At 44.7% G+C, this 20,250-nt stretch overlaps 1 protein-coding gene across 4 annotated transcripts in view; it reads left to right on the forward strand.

Moving 5' to 3' along the window:
• ttyh2 (tweety family member 2) overlaps positions 1-20,250 on the forward strand; it is a 33,259-nt gene that overhangs the window by 4,670 nt on the left and 8,339 nt on the right. For 2 of the 4 annotated variants that reach the window (XM_061811021.1, XM_061811023.1), the window contains exons 2-8: positions 4,790-4,986; positions 10,326-10,437; positions 14,487-14,713; positions 15,030-15,125; positions 18,453-18,525; positions 19,856-19,925; positions 20,011-20,066. In XM_061811021.1, the coding sequence (XP_061667005.1) occupies positions 4,790-4,986; positions 10,326-10,437; positions 14,487-14,713; positions 15,030-15,125; positions 18,453-18,525; positions 19,856-19,925; positions 20,011-20,066 (831 nt within the window). The remainder of the gene's footprint in view (positions 1-4,789; positions 4,987-10,325; positions 10,438-14,486; positions 14,714-15,029; positions 15,126-18,452; positions 18,526-19,855; positions 19,926-20,010; positions 20,067-20,250) is intronic. The other 2 variants (XM_061811022.1, XM_061811024.1) reach the window with 1 other exon arrangement.

Consider the following 20,250-nt stretch of genomic DNA (forward strand, 5'->3'; position numbering starts at 1 on the left):
TTAAAGGCGGACTAACAGGTCTTTCAGGGTCAGAATTCTAGCTGATAGACAGGTGTTCAAATACTTATTTGCAGCTGGGTCACACAAATCGTTAAAAAAAATCATACCTTGTGATTTCTGGATTTTCTTTTTAGATTATTTCTCTCACATGGATATGCACCTGCGATAGAAATTTCAGACCCTTCCATAATTTGTAAGTGGGAGAACTTGAAATATAGCAGGGTGTTCAAATACTTATTTTCTTCACTGTAGGTGCCGCCTTTGGCTTCCAAGCTTTAACATTTTTTTAAACTGTTACTTGAAAGACTAACCACCCAGGCTTGAAGTCTTACTTTGAAACTTCAACTCCTGTTTGCAACTCTAACACTGGCTTGAAACACATTTTTGAAAATAAAAAAAAAAAAATAATAATTTGAAACCCCAACCCTGGAAAAAAAAAAAAAAAACCTTTGAAACCATAAACCTGAGTGAATTTTAAAACCGAACCCTGGCGTGAAAGCCACCTTTGAAACCCCTAAAACCAGATGACAGGCTGCACTAAATGTGCCAAATAAGGTCTGACACTTTTAGGACAGTCAACTGTCAAATGTTACATTTTCCCGGAATAGAATTTCTGGAATTTCCCTTTGCAAAAAAAAAAAAAAAAATGCATCGGAGAGGGGAATTCCAAGTCCTTGGTTGTTCCACGACCCGCCACCCGTTTAGCTCCTGTCACATCCAGGAAATGTCACTGTCCGCACCTGCCGCGTTGCTCTTCCCGCCGCACATTTCACACATTTAATGCTCGCGTTCTTGCACTCGCAGGGGACTTATTCGGCGTAGTCTCCGTAACGCTACGTTTATGTATTAATTATAATCGCCACTTATGTGGAACTATTGATTTTTAACAGGCCTCTGGCCATACATTGCGGCCTTGGATTGCCCACCGGAGAGAGTATAAAGAGCAGATGGTGTCCCTGTGTTTGTACCATTTATTGATTTTTTTTTTTTTTTTTTTTTTTTTCTTTTTCTACTACATTTTTTTTAATTATGCTGGCTCAAATCTTATACTCATTACTTTCCTGAGTGATTTTTTTTTTTTTTTTTACACCAGCTCATTTAAAACGCAAAATACTGAGTGAAAATTTGACCACGATTTAACATGAAAAAAAAACTCCAACTCACTTCCAATTAGCCACCATATTTATTTTAAGAATATTTGTCTTTCTTTCATTTCCAAATCATATTTTGACATTATTAGCTGTGGTTATTTCTTATGCCATTCGAGGCAGCACACTGGTCTTTATGATGACATTTTGGGAAGAGGAAATGATGCGTTTAAAATCCACCGGGACGTTTTGGCTATGGGCTTTTATCACTTTCACCTGATGTTAACACACACATACACGCACTCGGACTTAAAGCTGTGACTTGTCTGTGATTTCACACCTTGATAATGCGTTTGTCAGCCTTGTTTGTTTTCTGTGTTAACTTGGAGTCAACAGTCAGTCGTAGTCTCTTTCCATCCAGAAATCCCGCAAAACAGCCGTGACAAAAGACCTCGGGAGGCGGGATCTCGCCGTGGCTGAGTGCTTTTACGCGATGACAGAACATTGTTGACGTTGTTTCAGTTTATACTGTGGCAAACAAGGTAGGTTAGTAGGTTACCGCACCACCTGTTGCTCTCGTCAGGGGTGTCAAACTCATTTTTTGCCACCGACCACATCGTAGTTATGGCTTCCCTCGGCGGGTGCCATGACCCATAAAAACTGAACAATTACCCCATATACTGTAATTGCATACAATATACTCAATGAAATCAGAAGCCTACGAAAATGTTGTGCAACTATCAAATTTGTTTTTAAACGGGGATTGGTAACACAAAAAAAAAATGCTTGCAAATATCTGAGCAGTATTCCACAAAAACACAGCAATTTTGATTTGCTTTTGCCGGCCACATAGACTGATGTGGTGGGCCAGATCTGGCCTCCAGGCCACTGGTTTGACACCTTTGCTAGTGCTTGCTTGTGGGAACAACATTAAAATAAACAATATTAAAATTTCTTCCTGCTTATTTTCCATTTCAAGACATCCAGCAGCCAGTTTAGGCGCCAATCCAGATGGGTTATGGCAAAGGTGTCAAACTCAGGGGCTGAGGGCCAGATCTGGCCCACAGCATGATTTTATGTGGCCCACGAAGGCAAATCTAAAGTGTCAACCTCCATGATTCTTGTGAAAATCTGTACCAAAATTTCAAATTCTCATGTATCTGAAATTATAACGTTGAGATATTACAAGTTTTCCTCACACTTTCAGGATTTTTACTCTCCCAATGAGCGCAACGTGCGGCGTTTAAAATCAACTACGTGTTTCGAAAGTTAACGGAAGGTCGCAATGCTCGGGAAGTAAGTGCTGCATGCAGGATGGCGGTTAAGCATGCGTGTCTCCGCATGAGCATCCTTTCCTTCCCCTCGCGTGGATGCTACATAATTTACCGGCCATTATTTCTGCAAAGAGGAAAACACCGCAGAGGAAATGCAAAGGCGCAGACTGTTCCCGATGTGGGCGACTTGGGAATCGTCCCGCAAAAAGAGCGAGTGCGTGTTTTTTTCCCAGAAAACAACAAAGTGGGCATCAGCTATTCTTTTGACAGCTCGGATCGGCTCGAAAGGGTCCCGACAGCCAGCGAGCGCCGTCCCTTTTCCTCCCGTCCTGCCACATTCCCTTCTTTCTCCGCATCGCCTTGGCTGCGGGGAATCACAAGACGGCCATTGAAGCGGGCCCCCGTCACATGCTGCTCCATTCAAATAAACGGTGACGGTTCCCCTTTTCACTCGGTGAGCCGAGCGTTACCATGGGGATGCGCTCCGTGTTTAACCCGGAGTTCTCCCACACTAATGCTTCATTTTTATACCGTCTCACCATCTCTCGTGTTTGTTTCAGGGGTGGATGTTTGCGCAGTGCAGTCAGGAACCGACATGAGCCTCATTGTGACCACAAAGAAATATCTTTACATAGCCAGTCCCACCACTCTTCAGTTGTACAGCCAGATCCATGACCTCAGTCCTGCGCGTCTCCTGTCCAGTCCTGTCCTCTATTGTCCTGTCCTTCCTTCAAAGTAGTGCCCCATAGAATACTAAAAATCTAACGAGTCACTGTATTCGACACAATGATTTACTTTCCTCATCTTTTTTGCACCTCGCTCTATATCCTGCCTTTTGTTGTTTTCTCACCCCGTATTATTTAGTTTTCTTTTCACTGTGTCGCCCAGAAAGAAACACATTGTCATACTCAAGGCAAGATGTGAAAAAAACATGAACTGCATCTTATATGGATGGAATTTGAGATATTTTAGATTCTTAGCAATATTACAAAGATGAAGAAAAGTTAGTTCCAGGAATGTTTTTGTACTGTACGCAGTCGAAGGGAGTGTGTTAAGTCAAATGTCACTCGCAAATCTTTTCAGGGTGGCACGGTGGTTCAGCTGGAAGTGTTGGCCTCACGGTTCTGAGGTCCCGGGTTCGATCCCGGCCCCGCCTGTGTGGAGTTTTGCATGTTCTCCTCCGTGCCTGCGTGGGTTTCCTCCGGGCACTCCGGTTTCCTCCCACATCCCAAAAACACGCAACATTAATTGGACACTCTAAATTGCCCCTGGGTGTGATTGCGAGTGCGGCTGTTTGTCTCTATGTGCCCTACGACCAGTTCACAGCTGGGATAGGCTCCAGAACTCCCCGCGACCCTTGTGAGGATAAGCGGCAAAGTGAGAATGGGTGGATGGAAATCTTTTCTCACCCGAACAATAACTTTGAAACCCCAACTTCATACCCAAATTGAAAACCACCTAGCTATCCTAATTTGGGTCAATGTCACCCCCCTGCATGCAAAAATGCAAATTCCAAATGAATTAATTATGTACTGAAAGGAACAGAAACAGCTTTTTTTTTTTGTACAAAATATTTTTACGGGTCAAACAGACACAATATAACAGGAAGAGCGTTTAATTGCACGCTTGTTTTATAGTGAAAGTCAAAGGGGTCGACATCATAGCCATTAAATGGGACAGATGGAGCAGAAACGACTGTCCGCTGTTCCATCTTTTGTTCTTTTATGGCGCAAACCGGACCAGCCTCAGCATTTGTTTTTTTTTTCTGTTTTGGTTTGCCGTAATCCAATGGATTCTCCCTATTTTGGGGTTTTAATCCCTCGCTACTCTTGCAGGATGCATGACACTCACCATGGGAACATATGGCTCTGCAAGCAAAAGATGTTAGATGCACGAGAAAGGAGAAGGGGAGGAAGAGTGGGGGATGTGGGGGGGGAGGGGGCTCAACCCATCTGCTCGCATTGGACGATCTATTTTCGTCCCATCTCTCGCAGAAGGTGGGACAAGGAGGAAGACGAGGGTGTCGGTGGGGGGTTTTGTATGGAGAGTGGAGATGAAGAGCAGCGCAAGGAGGTGTCTGCTCGCCAGCTGGAGGCGAGGGATGCTGGCAGAGGAGATGAGAGCCCCCGAGAAAGCAGTTGGCCTTGTTTCTGTGTTCCCCCCTCAGATGTGGAGATGATCACGGCTCGCTGTCTCACTTACTGATCATTACTGTACCTCAAAGAAAGAAATAGGCCTAACAAACACGAGGAAACGGCAGCTTTGTTCGCGTTTGACTGCTTCGCGAGGAAAAAGGAGAGCATTTGAAACGCCAACATGGCTCGGACCATAAACCAAACCTTAATCCCAATCTCATCCCAATTTTGGTTTATTATTTCATTCTCAAATATTGCCCTTTTTTTTTTTTTTTTTTTTGGTCTCGTTCAGTCTCTGCTGTTTCTGGGCTGCGTGGCGGCGACGGCGCTGGGCGTCAACCTGCTGGGTCTGGCCGTCTACCTCAGCTGCCTGTGCTGCCGCCGCAAGGATGACGACGACGGCGGCGGCGGCGGCAGCGAGGAGGACGGCAAGAAGCCGGCGTCCTGCTGCGTCACCTGGTCGGCCGTCGTCGCGGGCCTTGTCACTTGGTGAGAACGGACACCGTGTCGGGCTCAACACCCCTTCTCTTGGAGTGTTTTTCGAAATGCAGCCACGTCTTAAAACCCTGATTTGAAACCCTACTCACCCTTGTAACCCACAGGTGTCAAACTCAAGGCTTGGGGGGCAGATCCGGCCCGCCACATGATTTTACGTGGCCCTCAACTCACGCGTCGATTCCTGTTAAAAGCTCTACGAAAATTTTTAAATTGTCAAATCATAAATGATCATTTATAGATATTGCAAGAATTTTTGTCTTACCAAACATCAACAGTAGTTCAAAAACCCATTATCCTTGATTTCTTATTCCAAAATGAGTTCATAAATTTCATGTTTAAATGTGATGAGGTGATTAAAGATTTTTATGGTTTCACAGTAAAAAAAAAACACCCCTCTGAGGGAAACCGTAACTACAATGACAAAAATGAGTTTGACACCTCTGCCCTAACCCATATCTTGAAAGCCCAACTTGATAGCCTGATTTAAAATCCAACACTTAAACCATAATTCAAAGCCCTGAGTTGAGACTCCAAAACCCAATTTTGAAACCCCAACCCTTCCGTGAAGGCCTAATTTGAGACCCGTAGCCACACATGAATTTGATACCTTCGATACCCGGCTTGAAAGTGAAACCCTAACTTGCTAGCCCACTTGAAACCCTAATCCAGGGGTGCCCAGACTTTTTTACCCCAAGATCTACTTTTCAAGCAGCCACCCTCTCGCGAGCTACCGACGACGGACGACGAGGTTAATGTTACGTTGCCTCCTATATTTAAAATAGAGAATTAGCTTTTGTGCACTGTATTAACTGTGCTTTCATCCTGGATCAGGCTGTGGCAAGGTGGAATTTTAAAATGACACACCATCTTATCCTGCACTTTCTACTTTGGCTTCAGGCTAGACCTCTCCCACTCGGAAAAGAGAAAATCTCATCCAGTTTAAATACTTTTTATTTGATTATTCACATACTCCGACAGTCATTGCATCTTAAAACAGAAGCATTTATTTTTTTAACTTTCTCCATTAATATCGAAAGTAAACATACCCAGCATGTCGAGCTCGTCTTTGCTCTATGTTGCCCAGGCTGTGTTGCTAATGAAAGCAGCGGTGGTGGACGCTGTCATTATAAAACACATTGATGGGCTGCGTTTAGTTCTGTAACATTTGTAATTATGAGTTTACGTCTTTAGCAGCGGTCGTTGTTAGAGAAAGTTCTGTGTGCTGCCTAAAAGAAACCAGTGGCTTATTCTTTTCATTTTTTACAGTACGTATGTGAATTGTGCCATCGGATCTAACAACCAGTCATCGAATCACATTGCAAAATGCCACAACCTGAATAGCTGTATGTTATCCTTTCAGTTTGCATTGGATTATTTTATTTTTGCGCGCAACACAGAATATCTCAGACACTGCATCAGCGATGCACCAGTGCGCACACGTTTAAAGGGAACATTGGCTGACGTCTTTTTTTTTTTTTTTTTTTTTTTTTTTGGGCACGCCGTCCCGCGATCGACGCATTGAGCACCCCTGCCCTAATCCAAACATTAACCATGACTTAAAACTAGTTTTGTCAACCAAATTTTGTAAGGTAATTTGTAACCCCAACTTCAAACCTTAATGAGGAAACCTAAAGTGAACACCCCTAACCCCCCCCGAACTTCAAAACCAAGATTAGAACTCTAACCCCGAAAATTGTCTTGAAACTTAACTTTCAACGTACAATCCTGTTCTCAAGGACGGGGTGGAAACAGAGTGACTTTTCCTCAACATGGTCAGCGTGAGCAGGAGTTTTTATCTTTTATCTTCTCCGTGGCGACCTCTACTACCCCCCCCCCCAAAAAAAGGAAAAATGTCCCCTTGTTATTCTCAAGGTGTTTTCTATCTCCCCTTCTATTTACTCTGCAAACACTTCACATGCACAACAACGCACAACGTTTCCTTTCCATAGTGACTCTTTGGCCTCTCATTATGGCGCAGCGGACAGCTCGAGTCGCCTCGCTCTCATTAAAACTCACCGGACACTTCATTAAGTACACATAGAGACCCCCCCACAATGACAGTTTTGAACGCGCACCAGAAGATCAAACAAACCATGTCGATTTGTTTTTTTTTTGCTTGTTTTGTTTTTATCCGAAGATCACCATATGCCGTACAGGAAGTGATTACGCGTGGTCGGCACTTACATGAGCGTCTCGTTAAGCCGAGCTCGCTTCCACGCGCTCTCGCTCTCCGCAAAGTAGCTAATTGAATCTAGCGTGGCAGCGGCTGTGCTTCATGTGACCGTCATGTCGTACAACCCACTTTGTCAGTCCCAGCACTGTCCAGCTTTGCTTTTTCATATGTTTTTTTATATGCTTCCGGAACTTACTCATATCGTTTAATAGAGCGCCATTGTTGCCCTTTTACTATAGTGTCTTTTCTCTGTGACCTTTAAAGGCATATTATGTAACGGCAAAGGCAGTAAATTATGTATCGAATAGCTGCCGGTTGGAGTATTTTTGGGCCGTTGAAAAGTGCTCTTTATTGTGCGTATTGTTTAACAGTTAGTCGTAAAGATAATCAGAACTGTAAATTTTTTGGGCGGCCAGACAGTTTATTTTCAATATTTTTGCTATTTATTTTACCTACAGAGACCTTTTAATAAGAATCATTTTCCACAGGATTCCAGAGGTACTCTGAATCAGAAATTGAATTTATTCCCTGACCAAGGTTGTAACCCAATTTACAGTCACTATTTTACTAATTTTCCTCATGGAAATTAATTGAAATGCCATTAATCCACTGCATCCACCCAAAAGAAAAAAAAATTGAAATAAAGGTACTTGAAATGTACATAAATGTACAATAAATGTAAATGAACTAATGGTGCGCCGGCGGACCCAAATGCAGGACTCTGAGACGAGTACATGATGTGCAGTGGTTTTATTGTAAACGAAAGTTGTCCACGAAAACACATTCCAAGAAGGCAGGATCCAAAACACAAGAAATAATGTCCGATAACTAAGAGTCAACTAAAGAGCATAACCAAAAGTGTGACTGGACTAATTTAATCACAGTGCCTCATGTGACACAGCTGTGACCGGCGACAGGTGTCCGAGATGAAACCGCTCGGAGCGGTGGCCAGATCACGTCCTTCTTGGGCGTGGTCCAACCTTGCTCATGACAGTACTTGCTGTATACAAATCCGTATCCGTGTTTTGGATGCGTGCCATTAACGGGTGTCCTAGTAAGTTATGTCAGGACCTGGACGCAAGTCTTTTTTTAGTCTACATGTGGGTCAACAGCAGTTCCTTTGCAAGTGTTCACGATTCTGGCTCTCCTTGCCCTCCACACAAAGGCATTATACTACCTTTATAGCACTCATTAGCTGTTTTATTCTGGGAACTTGAGGTACGTTGTATCTGAAGCTCACTCCTAACGTATGTCATCCTCCATGAACTGGAAAGCAGCTTGCTAGCTAACAAACACACATAGATTAAAAAAAAAAAAAAAAAAAAAAGTGTCACTTTGTAGCTAAATGTTAGGGGAAATTTGGCAGTTCCAACACATAAAATCAAGATGGAATCAGGAGTCGCTCACCTCATTGGTTCGGCTCCCAGTTTAGGTCAAGACGTAAATATTTTATAAACCCCGCTGAGTCGATTTCTTTGTCGACAAAAAGTCGCTGCTGACGCTGCTGCCGTTTCATTTTAGTTTTCCCCTAAATTCCTCCCGTCTTTTTCTCCGCATTGTCATTCCTCGCCACGACAGTTGTGCACTGTCTGTGATGTTCTTTCTCTTGGGCTTAGACTCCAGATAGTAAAGGACACATTAGGCATAAGTGGTGTATTTATTTAAAAAAAAAAAAATCTTGAATTAATGAGCCTGTTGCCTGGAGTTAAGCCTGAGCATTTTTAGTAACTGCACATTGGCGGATGAACAAAAGGGAAGAACATCCAGTGAAGCAAGCGCACGTCTTTATGTGTGTCATTATCATATCCAGCGTGTGTCCTGATTTGTGTGCGCTAATACCTTTTCACGCCGTGTTTTTCTAACTATTTCCATGTCTTTTATCCGCCACTTTTTTTTTTTGATACGTGTGCTAGCTGGTACCTGCGGGCTCACTGCTAACAAGCGATGAGTGGAGTCGCCGCGTCATTCTCGTGCTAAGCTAGTGCTAATGTATTCATACAGCCAACAGTAGGCAGCATAAGAATTAAAGCTATCGTGCTTGTCAATCCAGTATTACAAAACATAACTAAAAACTGACAAACAAGAAATACAATACATTCCAGGATTTTATTTGAAAGGAAAAGAAGAAGAAGTGGTTGTTTGAAAGTACTTCAAGTCACTCAAATTTGTGCGTTCGCTACCGGCTTGTTTTGAACGACAGAGGATTTTTTTTTTTCATGGTTTAAAAAAAAATTTGAATTCATCAGAGGATTTGTAATAAGTGAATTTTATATTGTTACATTATATTATTATTATATTATATTTTAACCAAAGCAACATAGTTTAATTTAAATGGATTTTAGTTGACAATGGGATCAAATAATTGACACAGACAGGAATATTATTAACTTTAATTTAATTGCATTTCAATACAAAAAATGCAGAAACACTAACAGAAAACATCGCTGGCCAAAATTAAATTGGATTTTTTTTCTTTCAAAACAGTATTGCCGGCAGCTCGGTGGATCAGTTGGAAAAGCGTTGGCCTAACAGTTCTGAGGTCCCAGGTTCAATCCCGCTTGTGTGGAGTTTGCATGTTCTCCCCGTGCCTGCGTGGGTTTCCTCCGGGCACTCCGATTTCCTCCCACATCCCAAAAACATCCAACATTCATTGGACACTCTAAATTGCCCCGAGGTGTGATTCTAAGTGCGACCGTTGTCTGTCTCCATGTGCCCTGCGATTGGCTGGCAATCAGTTCGGGGTGTACCCCGCCTCCTGCCCGTTGACAGCTGGGATAGGCTCCAGCACTCCTGCGACCCTTGTGAGGCTAAGTGGCTAAGAAAATGGATGGATGGATGGATGGATGGATGGATGGATGGATGGATGGATGGATGGAACAGTATTCCCATTAAATGGTGTTTGTGTGGCAGCTGAAAAGTTGGATGAAATGTTGGAGGGTTGAAGTGGTTCGGTAGTATCGCCATAAGTATAATTTTTAGTTATGTAAAACGGGTGGCCATGCTGTACTGAGCCCCCAAGACACTTTTGTCACAATACACCAACTTTGTAATTTGTCATCGCTTTGTCCCCGTAAAAAAGCCAAAGAAAAAGCACCCGCGGAGTTGATTCCATTGCCGAAGTCTGACGAACGGACGACTGACTGTGCCTTTCCCGCAGCGTGGCCGTAGGCGTGGGTTTCTACGGCAACAGCGAGACCAACGACGGCGTGTACCAGCTGACGTACTCGCTGTACAACGCCAACAACACCCTGGGTGGCGTGGACAGCCTGGTAGGTGCAACGTAGCGACTGAGCCTTCACTCAAGCTACTTTACAATTTGAAACCCAAATACATTACCCTTTTTTGAAACCCAAACCTTGTCTTGAAACCGTAACTTGAAACTCAACCCCTTGCCTTAGGACCTCATTTGAAACCATTTTGGTAAATTATGCCTCATACCCGAATAGTAAGTTTCTTTCGACTTGTCCCGTTAGAGGTCGCCACAGCGTAACATCTCAGATGAACGCTCATATTTGTTTGGCACAGTTTTTACGCCGGATGCCCTTCCTGACGACACCCGAATATGAAACCCGAACCCCATGCCAGAAAACCCTAATCCAAACTTGAACATGTTCGTCTAATTTGAAAACCTATAGATCACAGTAAAAAAACACCCTAACTGAAACTTGTAACCCGACTCCACGTTCTTGTCCATGCAGAGTCGTGACAAACAAAACGTCTCTTGTCTGAAATCTTGCGAACGCGCGAACTCTACCCGGCGCATAATTGGACGTGACGTTCTGTATTTCAGAATCCCAATGCCGGGTTCTTTCCTGAAGGCAGAGCATTGCACACATGCTTCTATAGACTGTTAAGAAGTGGTCTTCTTAGGCAGGACAAAGAAGCCAGTGTACCACGGTTCCCCCTCAGGAAACAAAACGCTTATAATGAGGGTGGCAAAGGGAACCGTTGGGCCCTACGATTGAAATTGGAGAATGGCCGGACTCCTTTTTAGATGGGCTTTGAGGGAGGCAAGACCTTGATTAGGCACAGTCTAAAAGATATGCTGATGATGTGTCGGGGAGCGCACTCTCCCTTCAGAGTGAAGGCTAACGATGGAGATTGGCCAAAAAACACGATGCTTTTATTACTCTCCAATGGAACCGATGTGACATTTGGAGCGCCGCTAATGTTAACTCTGTGCTTTGGAGAGGACATGGCAGTCATTCGACGGTCTTGGGTCTGTGCGGGCCCCTTTGCGCGCCGCTCATCAAAGGCAAATCAACGCCGGCCGCCTCTTCTGATGTGCCGATTTTGTGGAAAGGGAATAAGGTGCAGTCCGTTGATGTTTTAAGAGGCTCCTATTGTTGTAAGCTTTTATTTTCTCATTCAAGTTTGAATGAACGACAAATGCATGTTTAGAACAAACTAAACCGTTTGCGCTTTGGTCAATGAGTCCAAGGCTGTTCATCAAGTCTTAAGAGATTCTGACCTGATCCCTGAATACAAGTATAACAACAGTTATTGTGAGTTGGAAGACCTTTATTACATCTGTCGTCTGTGACGTATTATTTTCCCATTTCTGCATATTGAATTAACGTCGAACTCGACCAACCACTTCCTGGTCACGAACCAGCATCGTCTTTTAAAGTCTTCTCAGGGATCCTGCTCTTCTCCGAGGACACGCTCTGCGGCCGCCCAATTGGGACGAGCGGCGAAGAACTCGCGTGTTTCCGCTGCGCTTCATTTGCCGGCGATGGGGGGAATGTTGCTATCTTTGAATTACCGCACACCCGTGTTCCATTACATGCTTCGGCTTCCACATTAAACTTTAATTAAGGCCTGAGCGCCACGCTATGTTTATTATATTCTTGTGACAAATGAATCACCTTTTTGGGGGAATCCAATATGCCTGAAAGCTCACCAGTTTCTGCAAACCCAAAACCATCATGACCCCAAAGACTCTGTAGTGCTCAAGCATTTATGTTCAGTGGTCTCGAGTTCAGGTATTGGTGGCTCTTGGGGAAAAAGCAATTTTTGAGTCTATTTGTCAGGTTTTGTGGGACCTGTAACGGCTGTTGGGGATCAAAGACGTAGTACCAAGACATCACCTTTCATCTTAGCCCTTCAACCTTCATCCAGTTTTTTTTTTCCTCCATGCCAGAACCGCACAAGGCAGCAAATTCTCCGTTCCACTCAGCTTCACTGTGTACGTCACACGTCGGCTTACTTTGTCTTCTTTGTTTGTTTACAGCTTGTAGAGATAAAAATCAGAGCGTCCAATTGCTTCGCGGCCCCGATCTAACACACAGCCAATTACCGTTTCAACCGCCACGCTCGGATGGAGTCCACTGGGAAACTTGTATCCGGGCTCCGTCAGCCTGGATCACGTACAGTCAAGGAATCGCTGCGCTCCCTTCCCCCGCCCCACCGTGGGTGGTTGAGATTAGATTCTCACGAGGGTTGTATGATTCTGTTGTCTTGCCTAAGTAATGGCGGTTCGTGGATCTTTGAATCCAGTAAACACCGGGAAACACCAAGACGTACCTTTCTGCCGTTGCCCTTGGAAGGTTTTCTAGCACTAGTGTTTCTCCTGCTGTCACACTCGACATCAAGCCACCTGTTGATCAAAGCGGGTACATTTCTGTCACGATTGTATGTTTGTCTAGCGCCTCTCGAGTATAAAATACTTTGACGAGCTAGCCCCCTGAGTTCTTTCCTCACTCCAAAGTAGGAAACTACTAAATTAACTCTGAAATAATGTTTCCCTTATGAGTAAAGGTTAACTAATGTAGATAACCCAGCTATCACATACACTCCCCACCTCTAACTGTCTTGCAGATCGTCAAATAATACACCTGGTTATGTAACAAAAAGTATGAACATTTAATAACAAAATAAAGGTTAGAAAAGCAAATCTCTTTACTCAAGAAACAGTCATTCAGTAAATAAATTGAACAAAACAGGTACACACTGTACACATGAGCTAGGCTAACCTAAGCTAAGGGCCCAAACAAAAATGAATCTAGCCGGCAAAGCAAACGAAATTCAAATCCCAATGTCACTGCGGTGCTTCCCCAGGCAGGAGTGAAGAAAGGTGAAGGTGGTTTTTCCTCTGTACAGCATCCTCACAGTCCTTCTTTTCTTCATCGTTGAAGTCCAAACTCAGGCCTCGCAAGCCGCATTAGCTTGACACTAGCGCCATTGTCTTCTCCCCCGTGGTCCAACACACAGGCCTTGGTAGCTAGCGTTAGCTGGTTGCTAGCTCCCAAGCCAAGTCTTATGCATGCACTTAGCCCCTGTGGTAGCGGCTAACTCCACCACGTTACGGCGTGATTTGAGTAGTCCACTCAAACGACACACTATCCCAGTTGAACTTTCAACAGTCCTTGTCGAACACGTTGATCAACTTTTGATAAATGTCCACCCTTCACTTTCTTTGTCCTTTTTCTCAACCACCTCTCCCGGTCACACCGTCCAGCTTTCTCTTTCTCTCTCTCTCTCTCTCTCTCAAAACCCAGGTCACCACAATAAATCAACAAACAAAATTTTTAAATACAAATCCCTCCAAAAGAAAATAAAGTCAGCACGCACAGTTTAACAGATATTCCACCACATTGCATAAAGAAAACCTATAAACTAATTGCTACTCTATTAAACTGAACTTTAACCTGTACCAACTTTTAACCGGGTTACATTTGCGATCAGGAAGTGGCTCGTGTTTAGGAGAACTAGTCAGGAGGCCTTGGATTTGCGCTGTACAATTTCATCTACTATCCGGAGTTGGACCAACAATTGTGCCAAATGATTGTGGATTTGTGAACGGCATCGTCTCTTTTTTGGGAGGCTCCACGATGAAAATAGCAACTAATCGCTCCCACAACGGTACAACTGGCCTCTCCATTAGGCGCTAAGCACCCAGAGCTTAAAGGGAGGATTTATTAGCCTTTTTAATTATCATGTCTCATCATTTCCTCGTAAACAAGCGTTCCCTCCAAGTCCAAGTTTCGGCGCTATAATTAAAGCCCTGGAAGTGCTCGTGTCGAGTAAATTCGGCGGTTTGCCGTTACCCTCGGAGACTTCGTTAGCCGCTGGTTCAAACAAGCAAACGCAATATCGGTCTCGTTGTTGCTGCATGTGGTCAAATAATAGTGTCTGGTGAAGCAGCATGGGGCTCAGCTGTAGATCACAAACATACAATTCTGACAGAAATGTATTTGAGAAAAACTGACAAGGGATTTTCATCTGTTTCATCTGTTACGGTATCCATTGCGAGGTAATTAGCAGAAATGCTAACAATGACGCACCTTACCGCGACGTTCTTGTTTTGCGCCGTGAGCTGCAGGTGAGCACCACTATGGGTAACATGAAGAGCGGCCTGCACCAGCACCTTGCCCGCCTGGACGAGATCTTCGCCACGCGCGGCGACTACGTCCAGACGCTGCAGTTCATGCAGCAGATGGCCGACAACGTCATCAAGCAGCTGCTGGGCTTGCCGGACTGGGCCCAGGCCGACATGGACCTGGCGTCCGTGGCCGAGCTGGCGGCCAGCGTGGAGTACTACAGGTGAGCAAGATTTCAAGCCCAACTTGATATCGTCACCCTGGCTCGAAAACCAAGATGGAAACTCGGAACCCAGGCTTGTCAGGTGACTTTCTGTTGTCGTACTAGAGCAGCTCCAACTACTGGAGACAAATTTCTTGTGTGTTTTTCATATACTTTGCAAAATGAAGATGATAGTGATGATTCTCTACTAAGTTATTTGCTTTTTACCTCAAAGTTAAGAAGTTAAACATATTTAACTGCTCTGCAGATGTGCGCCTATCTTGGATTTTGTGTTTGAGGCGTTAGCATGCTAATCTCACTTTTTTTTGCCTCCCAGGTGGCTGGCGTACCTGCTGCTCCTCATCCTTGACCTCATCATTTGCCTGCTGGCTTGTCTGGGACTCGCCAAGCAGTCTCGCTGGCTGCTCACCACGTAAGTGAAGTGCTGTGCACTTTGTTCTGAAACTGGCCTGAAGTAAAAGACGCCCCTCATCTTATGAAGCACTAAATCCCATTCGGAGTTGTGCATTGTACGAGGCGTATTCTTCACTCGCAGACGCCTGCGACACATTTAATCAGCATCCCGCATATTCACCCGCTGAATCCGCTGAGCGTAACGCTAACCCGACGCCCCGTTTTACCCCCCCCCCGGATCAAATTTGACGTGATCCCGCTTTGCATTTAAATGAAGACACTGACAGCAACTGATCAATGCAATCACTCAATAACTTTCTCACGCGACACTGCAGACTGCTACAAATTTATGAATTTTGAAAACACTCATTTACAACCCTAACTTTGGCTTAAAACCCTACTATGCAACCTTTTTTAGAGACCCGAAATTGAACCCCCATCCCAGTCTTGAAACTCCTTTTCTAGAGATCCTGTATTGAACCCCCATTGCAGTCTTGAAACTCTAATTCAAAACCGTTCGTCAATCCGCAAGTTCGAGCCCTTACACCACAGGTGTCAAACTGAAGGCCCGGGGGGCAGATCCGCCCCGGCGCATGCTTTTCTGTGGCCCGTGGAGGCAAATCATGTGGATCAACTTCCATGGTTTTTGTTAATACCTGTCCCAAAATTTCAAATTGTCACGTCATAAATGATAACGTTGAGCTATCACAAGCATTTTTGTGTTACCAAACAACAATAGTTGGAAAACCCATTACCCTTGATTTCTGATTCCAAAACTAGTTCATAAATTTCATGTGTAAATATGATGAGACAGTTACAGATTTTTATGGTTTCACAGTCATAACGGCCCTCTGAGGGGAAACCCTAAGTAAAATGTGGCCCGTGACAAAAATGTGTTTGACCCCCCTGCCTTACACTGTGCTTGAAATCCTCATTTGAAACACTACACGTGGTTTGAAACCCTATTACGAAATACCAACTTCAATCTTACTTCCTTTAAACTTTAAAATCTTACCTAAACCCTGACCTTGCACACTCCTTTAGAAACCTTAACCCTGGTACTTAGAAATTGCAACCGTTTTAACGCCATTTAGCATAGTTTATCGGGTGCAAAGCATTTTCCGCCTTTTCCTGTTTATTTGTCCGGGACACGACATCTCTCTCTGCTGCAATCGCCGACGTCGGCTGTAGACAACGGGAGCTAAGCTTACACCCATCAAATGGCCTCTAGCGAGCAGCGCACGTAACCGAGTTGCCGACGTGCAGCGCTTGCCTCCTCGGGGAGAGAGTTCACGGGGGCGTAAAATCCACCGGAACGTCCGTCCATCCAGCCGTGCATCGCCCTGTCGCCCTCGATCGCTCAGCGGTGCGGCCGCGCTCGCCCTACTAACCACAACAAAACACACACACACACGCCGCCACCCCACTTCAACCCGCATTTAGCTCCCAGTCCCTTTGTCAAGACGTCCCACGGGATGCTCTTTTTTCCACTAGAGTGGAATTCATGCGCAAAAGACTCTCTGGGTTGGGGACTGACTGCGCGTCAGCGCCGCTTCTTAACAAACTAATTTCCACTCGTACTAAGTCTAAGTACCGCTACTTTGACCTCTAGTAATGCTCTGATGGACTTAGGGTTCATGTTTTAATGGTTCTCTCGTTTTCTGACTGTCTGTCGCGATGAGCTCATCATTAGTCCCGCAGGCTTCAGCCAACAGCTGCATTTCTTTTTTATGATTATTATTTTGACAACTGACCAGTGACGACATTGTTTCAAGCCCTTTGGGAAGTGACACGCGGATCCAAATTAAATTAGATTTCTGGTTGCACTCTTTTGTGTGCCAAGTGCCCAATCTGAACTCTTATTTACTTATTAATGCAAATTAATGAGTTATGGGGGGGGGGGAGATAAGACATTTAAGCAAACTTTAATGACAGAAACACTTCAAAGCCCACTCTATGCCCCCCCCCCATGCAATACATGGAAAGGTTTTAAATTATGGTTTCAAATAAGTTGCGCGAGAGCTGATTGGTGGCTCGAGACAGCTGTTTAAGTTCATCAAAGTGGGATTTCCCATGAATTGAAAATACAGTGATGGGGAAAAAAAATTGCAGTGCAAATAATGCATTAGGCTGATTTAGCACTTTTAATGATACTCAGACGCTTTATAATTCCACAACTCCACAGTCATACCCCAGTGATGGTAAGCGTGGCTGCCATTCTGCACCTACAGCCCCCTCCGCCCACCGATATACACATCTTAGGGCCGGGGTATCAAATTCATTTTTGTCACGGGTCACATTTTACTTGGGGTTTCCCTCAGAGGGCCATTATGACTGTAAAAAAGTAAATTTCTTTCGGCGTCACCACAGCGCATCACCTCAGATGAACGCACATATATGTTTGGCACAATTTTTACTCCTGACGCAACCCTTCTCAGGGAGTGGAGGCCCCAGTGGGATATGAACCCACAACCCCTAGTTTACCAAACCGATGCTCTAACCACTGAGCTACGGGGCCTCTGAAGGCCATTAAGACTGTGAAACCATAAAAATCTATAACTGCCTCAGGTCAAAGGTAGTGGCTCTTCCAACTATTATTGTTTGGTGACACAAAAACGCTTATAATATCTATCCATGATTATTTATGATTTGACAATTTGAAATTTTGGTACAGCTTTTAACTAGAATCACGAAAGTCGACGCGCATCGTTTGCCTTTGCGGGCCACCCAAAATCGTGTGTTGGGCCGTATCTGGCCCCTGGACCTTGAGTTTGACACCTGTGGGTTAGAGTTAGTTTACTAGGGTTAGTCGGATTTCAAATCGGGGTTTTAAGCCATGGTTACATTTCGAGAAACACTCCAAGGGAAGGGGTGTTGAGCCCGAGAAGGTGTCAGTTATGACTGTGAAACCACAAAAATCTTTACACGTGAAATTTATGAACTAGTTTTGGAATCAGAAATAAAGGGTAATGGGTTTTTCAACTACTGTCGTTTGGTAACACAAAAACGCTTGTAATAGCTCAACGTTATCATTTATGATATGACAATTTGAAGTTTTGGAACAGATTTGAACAAAAATCGTGGAAATCATGCGGTGGGCCGGATATGGCCCCCGGGCCTCGAGTTTGACACCCGTCTCTTAGGTTGTCCAAAATTGGGTGCTTAGAATTCTTACACTTCCTGTTTGCAAAGAGTTCACAAGTCCCTGAAATTGGGATGAAGCGGGTAATAACATTGAAATCGGAAATATGATCATCCTGAAAATAAAACGTGTGTTTTCAAAACACTTTTCATTTGAATGGGATCATTTTGAGTATGTCTAAATATGTTTTTTATGCTCCGTCAGGATGATGCTGTGCGGGGTACTGACGTTGATACTCAGCTGGGCGTCGCTGGGTGCCGAACTGGCCGCCGCTGTGGTGAGTTGGCCGGCGTGCGGTCTGTTACGAGTTCAGTTTGGAGTTTATTCATTTGAGGAAAATTTCAAAAATCGAATCATTTTTCGTTACCCTGCTGCTGCTAAATGCTACCTGCGGGCGAGCGAGGGATTCAGGCGTAACCACGGAAACGAGCCAGAAGAGATGGCACTGTTGGTTTGACAATGAGGGAAAGGTCTTCTTAGTGAAACGTGCACGTTCACAGCACCTCGCCACGTTGCCATGGCAGTGGGCTCATCAAGTCCACATGCTAATTGTCGATTTGCACTACAGTCGTGTACCAGAGTTCAACCGTGCAGATCTGGAAGAGGGATTTTTGTTAACGTACCAGGGTGAGTGTTTTCAAGTAGGGGTTCAAGCCTGGGTTATGGCTTCAAGTTCAAGTTTTAACGAAGACGAGGGTTCGGATTTCAAACTAGGGTTTCAAGCCAGGCGGCACGGGGTCTTAGCTGGAACGCGTTGGCCTCACAGTTCTGAGGTCCGGGGTCCAATCCCGGACCCGCCTGTGTGGAGTTTGCATGTTCTCCCCGTGCCAGTTTCCTCCCACATTCTAAAAACATGCAACATTCATTGGACACTCTAAATTGCCCCTAGGTGTGAGTGCGGCTGTCTGTCTCCATGTGCCCTGCGACTGGCTGGCAACCAGTTCAGGGTGTGCGCCGCCTCCTGATCGTTGACAGCTGGGATAGGCTCCAGCACTCCCCATAACCCTCGTGAGAATAAGCAGCAAAGAAAATGGATGGATGGATGGATGGATGGATGGATGGATGGATGGATGGATGGATGGATGGATGGATTAATTGGACACTCTAAATTGCCCCGAGGTGTGATTATCAGTCTTTATGTGCCCTGCGATTGGCTGGCAACCAGTTCAGGGTGTACACCGCCTCCTGCCCGTTGACAGCGGGAATAGGCTCCAGCACTCCTCGCGACCCTTGTGAGGATAAGCAGCTAAAAAGATGGATGGATGGTTTCAAGCCTGGGTTGGGTTTTTCATTTTGCTTTCATTTTTCCAAGAATGATTTCAGGTCACAAATAAGTGGGTTTATTTGGTTTTTCAAGCCAAGGTTAGGCTTTCACGTTCAGGTTGTAAGCCATCGGTAAAGGTTTACAAATTAGGTTTTCAAGTTCAAGTTTCAAGACGGGGTCAGAGCTCCAAATGAGTCCGGGATGGGGTTAAAAGTCAAAAAGTTCAGCCTTCAACGTACTTTCACAGAAGCCCTTTTCAAGCCTGGGTTGTGGTTTGAAGTTAAGGTTTCAAAGCCAGGGCTAGAGTTTGAGTGCATGTGACACTGCTGTGTGTTATTTTTAGGCCACGAGCGACGTCTGCGTGGCGCCTGACAAGTTCATCATGAGTCAAATCAAAGGTGTCATCGGCACAGGTATGACGAGCGATGACGATGAGTCGCCGCCAACCGCATAACGTCCGTCTTCAAAACGATGACTCGTCCTTTTGTTTGTTTGCAGATATCGTTCATTACTATGTTTACTGCAACCAAACGCTGACCAACCCTTACCAGCAGGTACACCTCACAGTAATAATAATAATAATAATAAAAATGATAATAGGTGGCACAGTGGATCAGATGGTAAAGCGTTGGCCTCACAGTTCTTCAATCCCGGCCCCGCCTGTGTGGAGTTTCATTATTCTTCCCTTGCCTGTGTGGGTTTTCTCCGGGTACTCCAGTTTCCTCCCACATCCCCCCC

This window comes from Syngnathoides biaculeatus, chromosome 22 (assembly GCF_019802595.1).
Source record: "Syngnathoides biaculeatus isolate LvHL_M chromosome 22, ASM1980259v1, whole genome shotgun sequence".
NCBI lineage: Eukaryota > Metazoa > Chordata > Actinopteri > Syngnathiformes > Syngnathidae > Syngnathoides > Syngnathoides biaculeatus.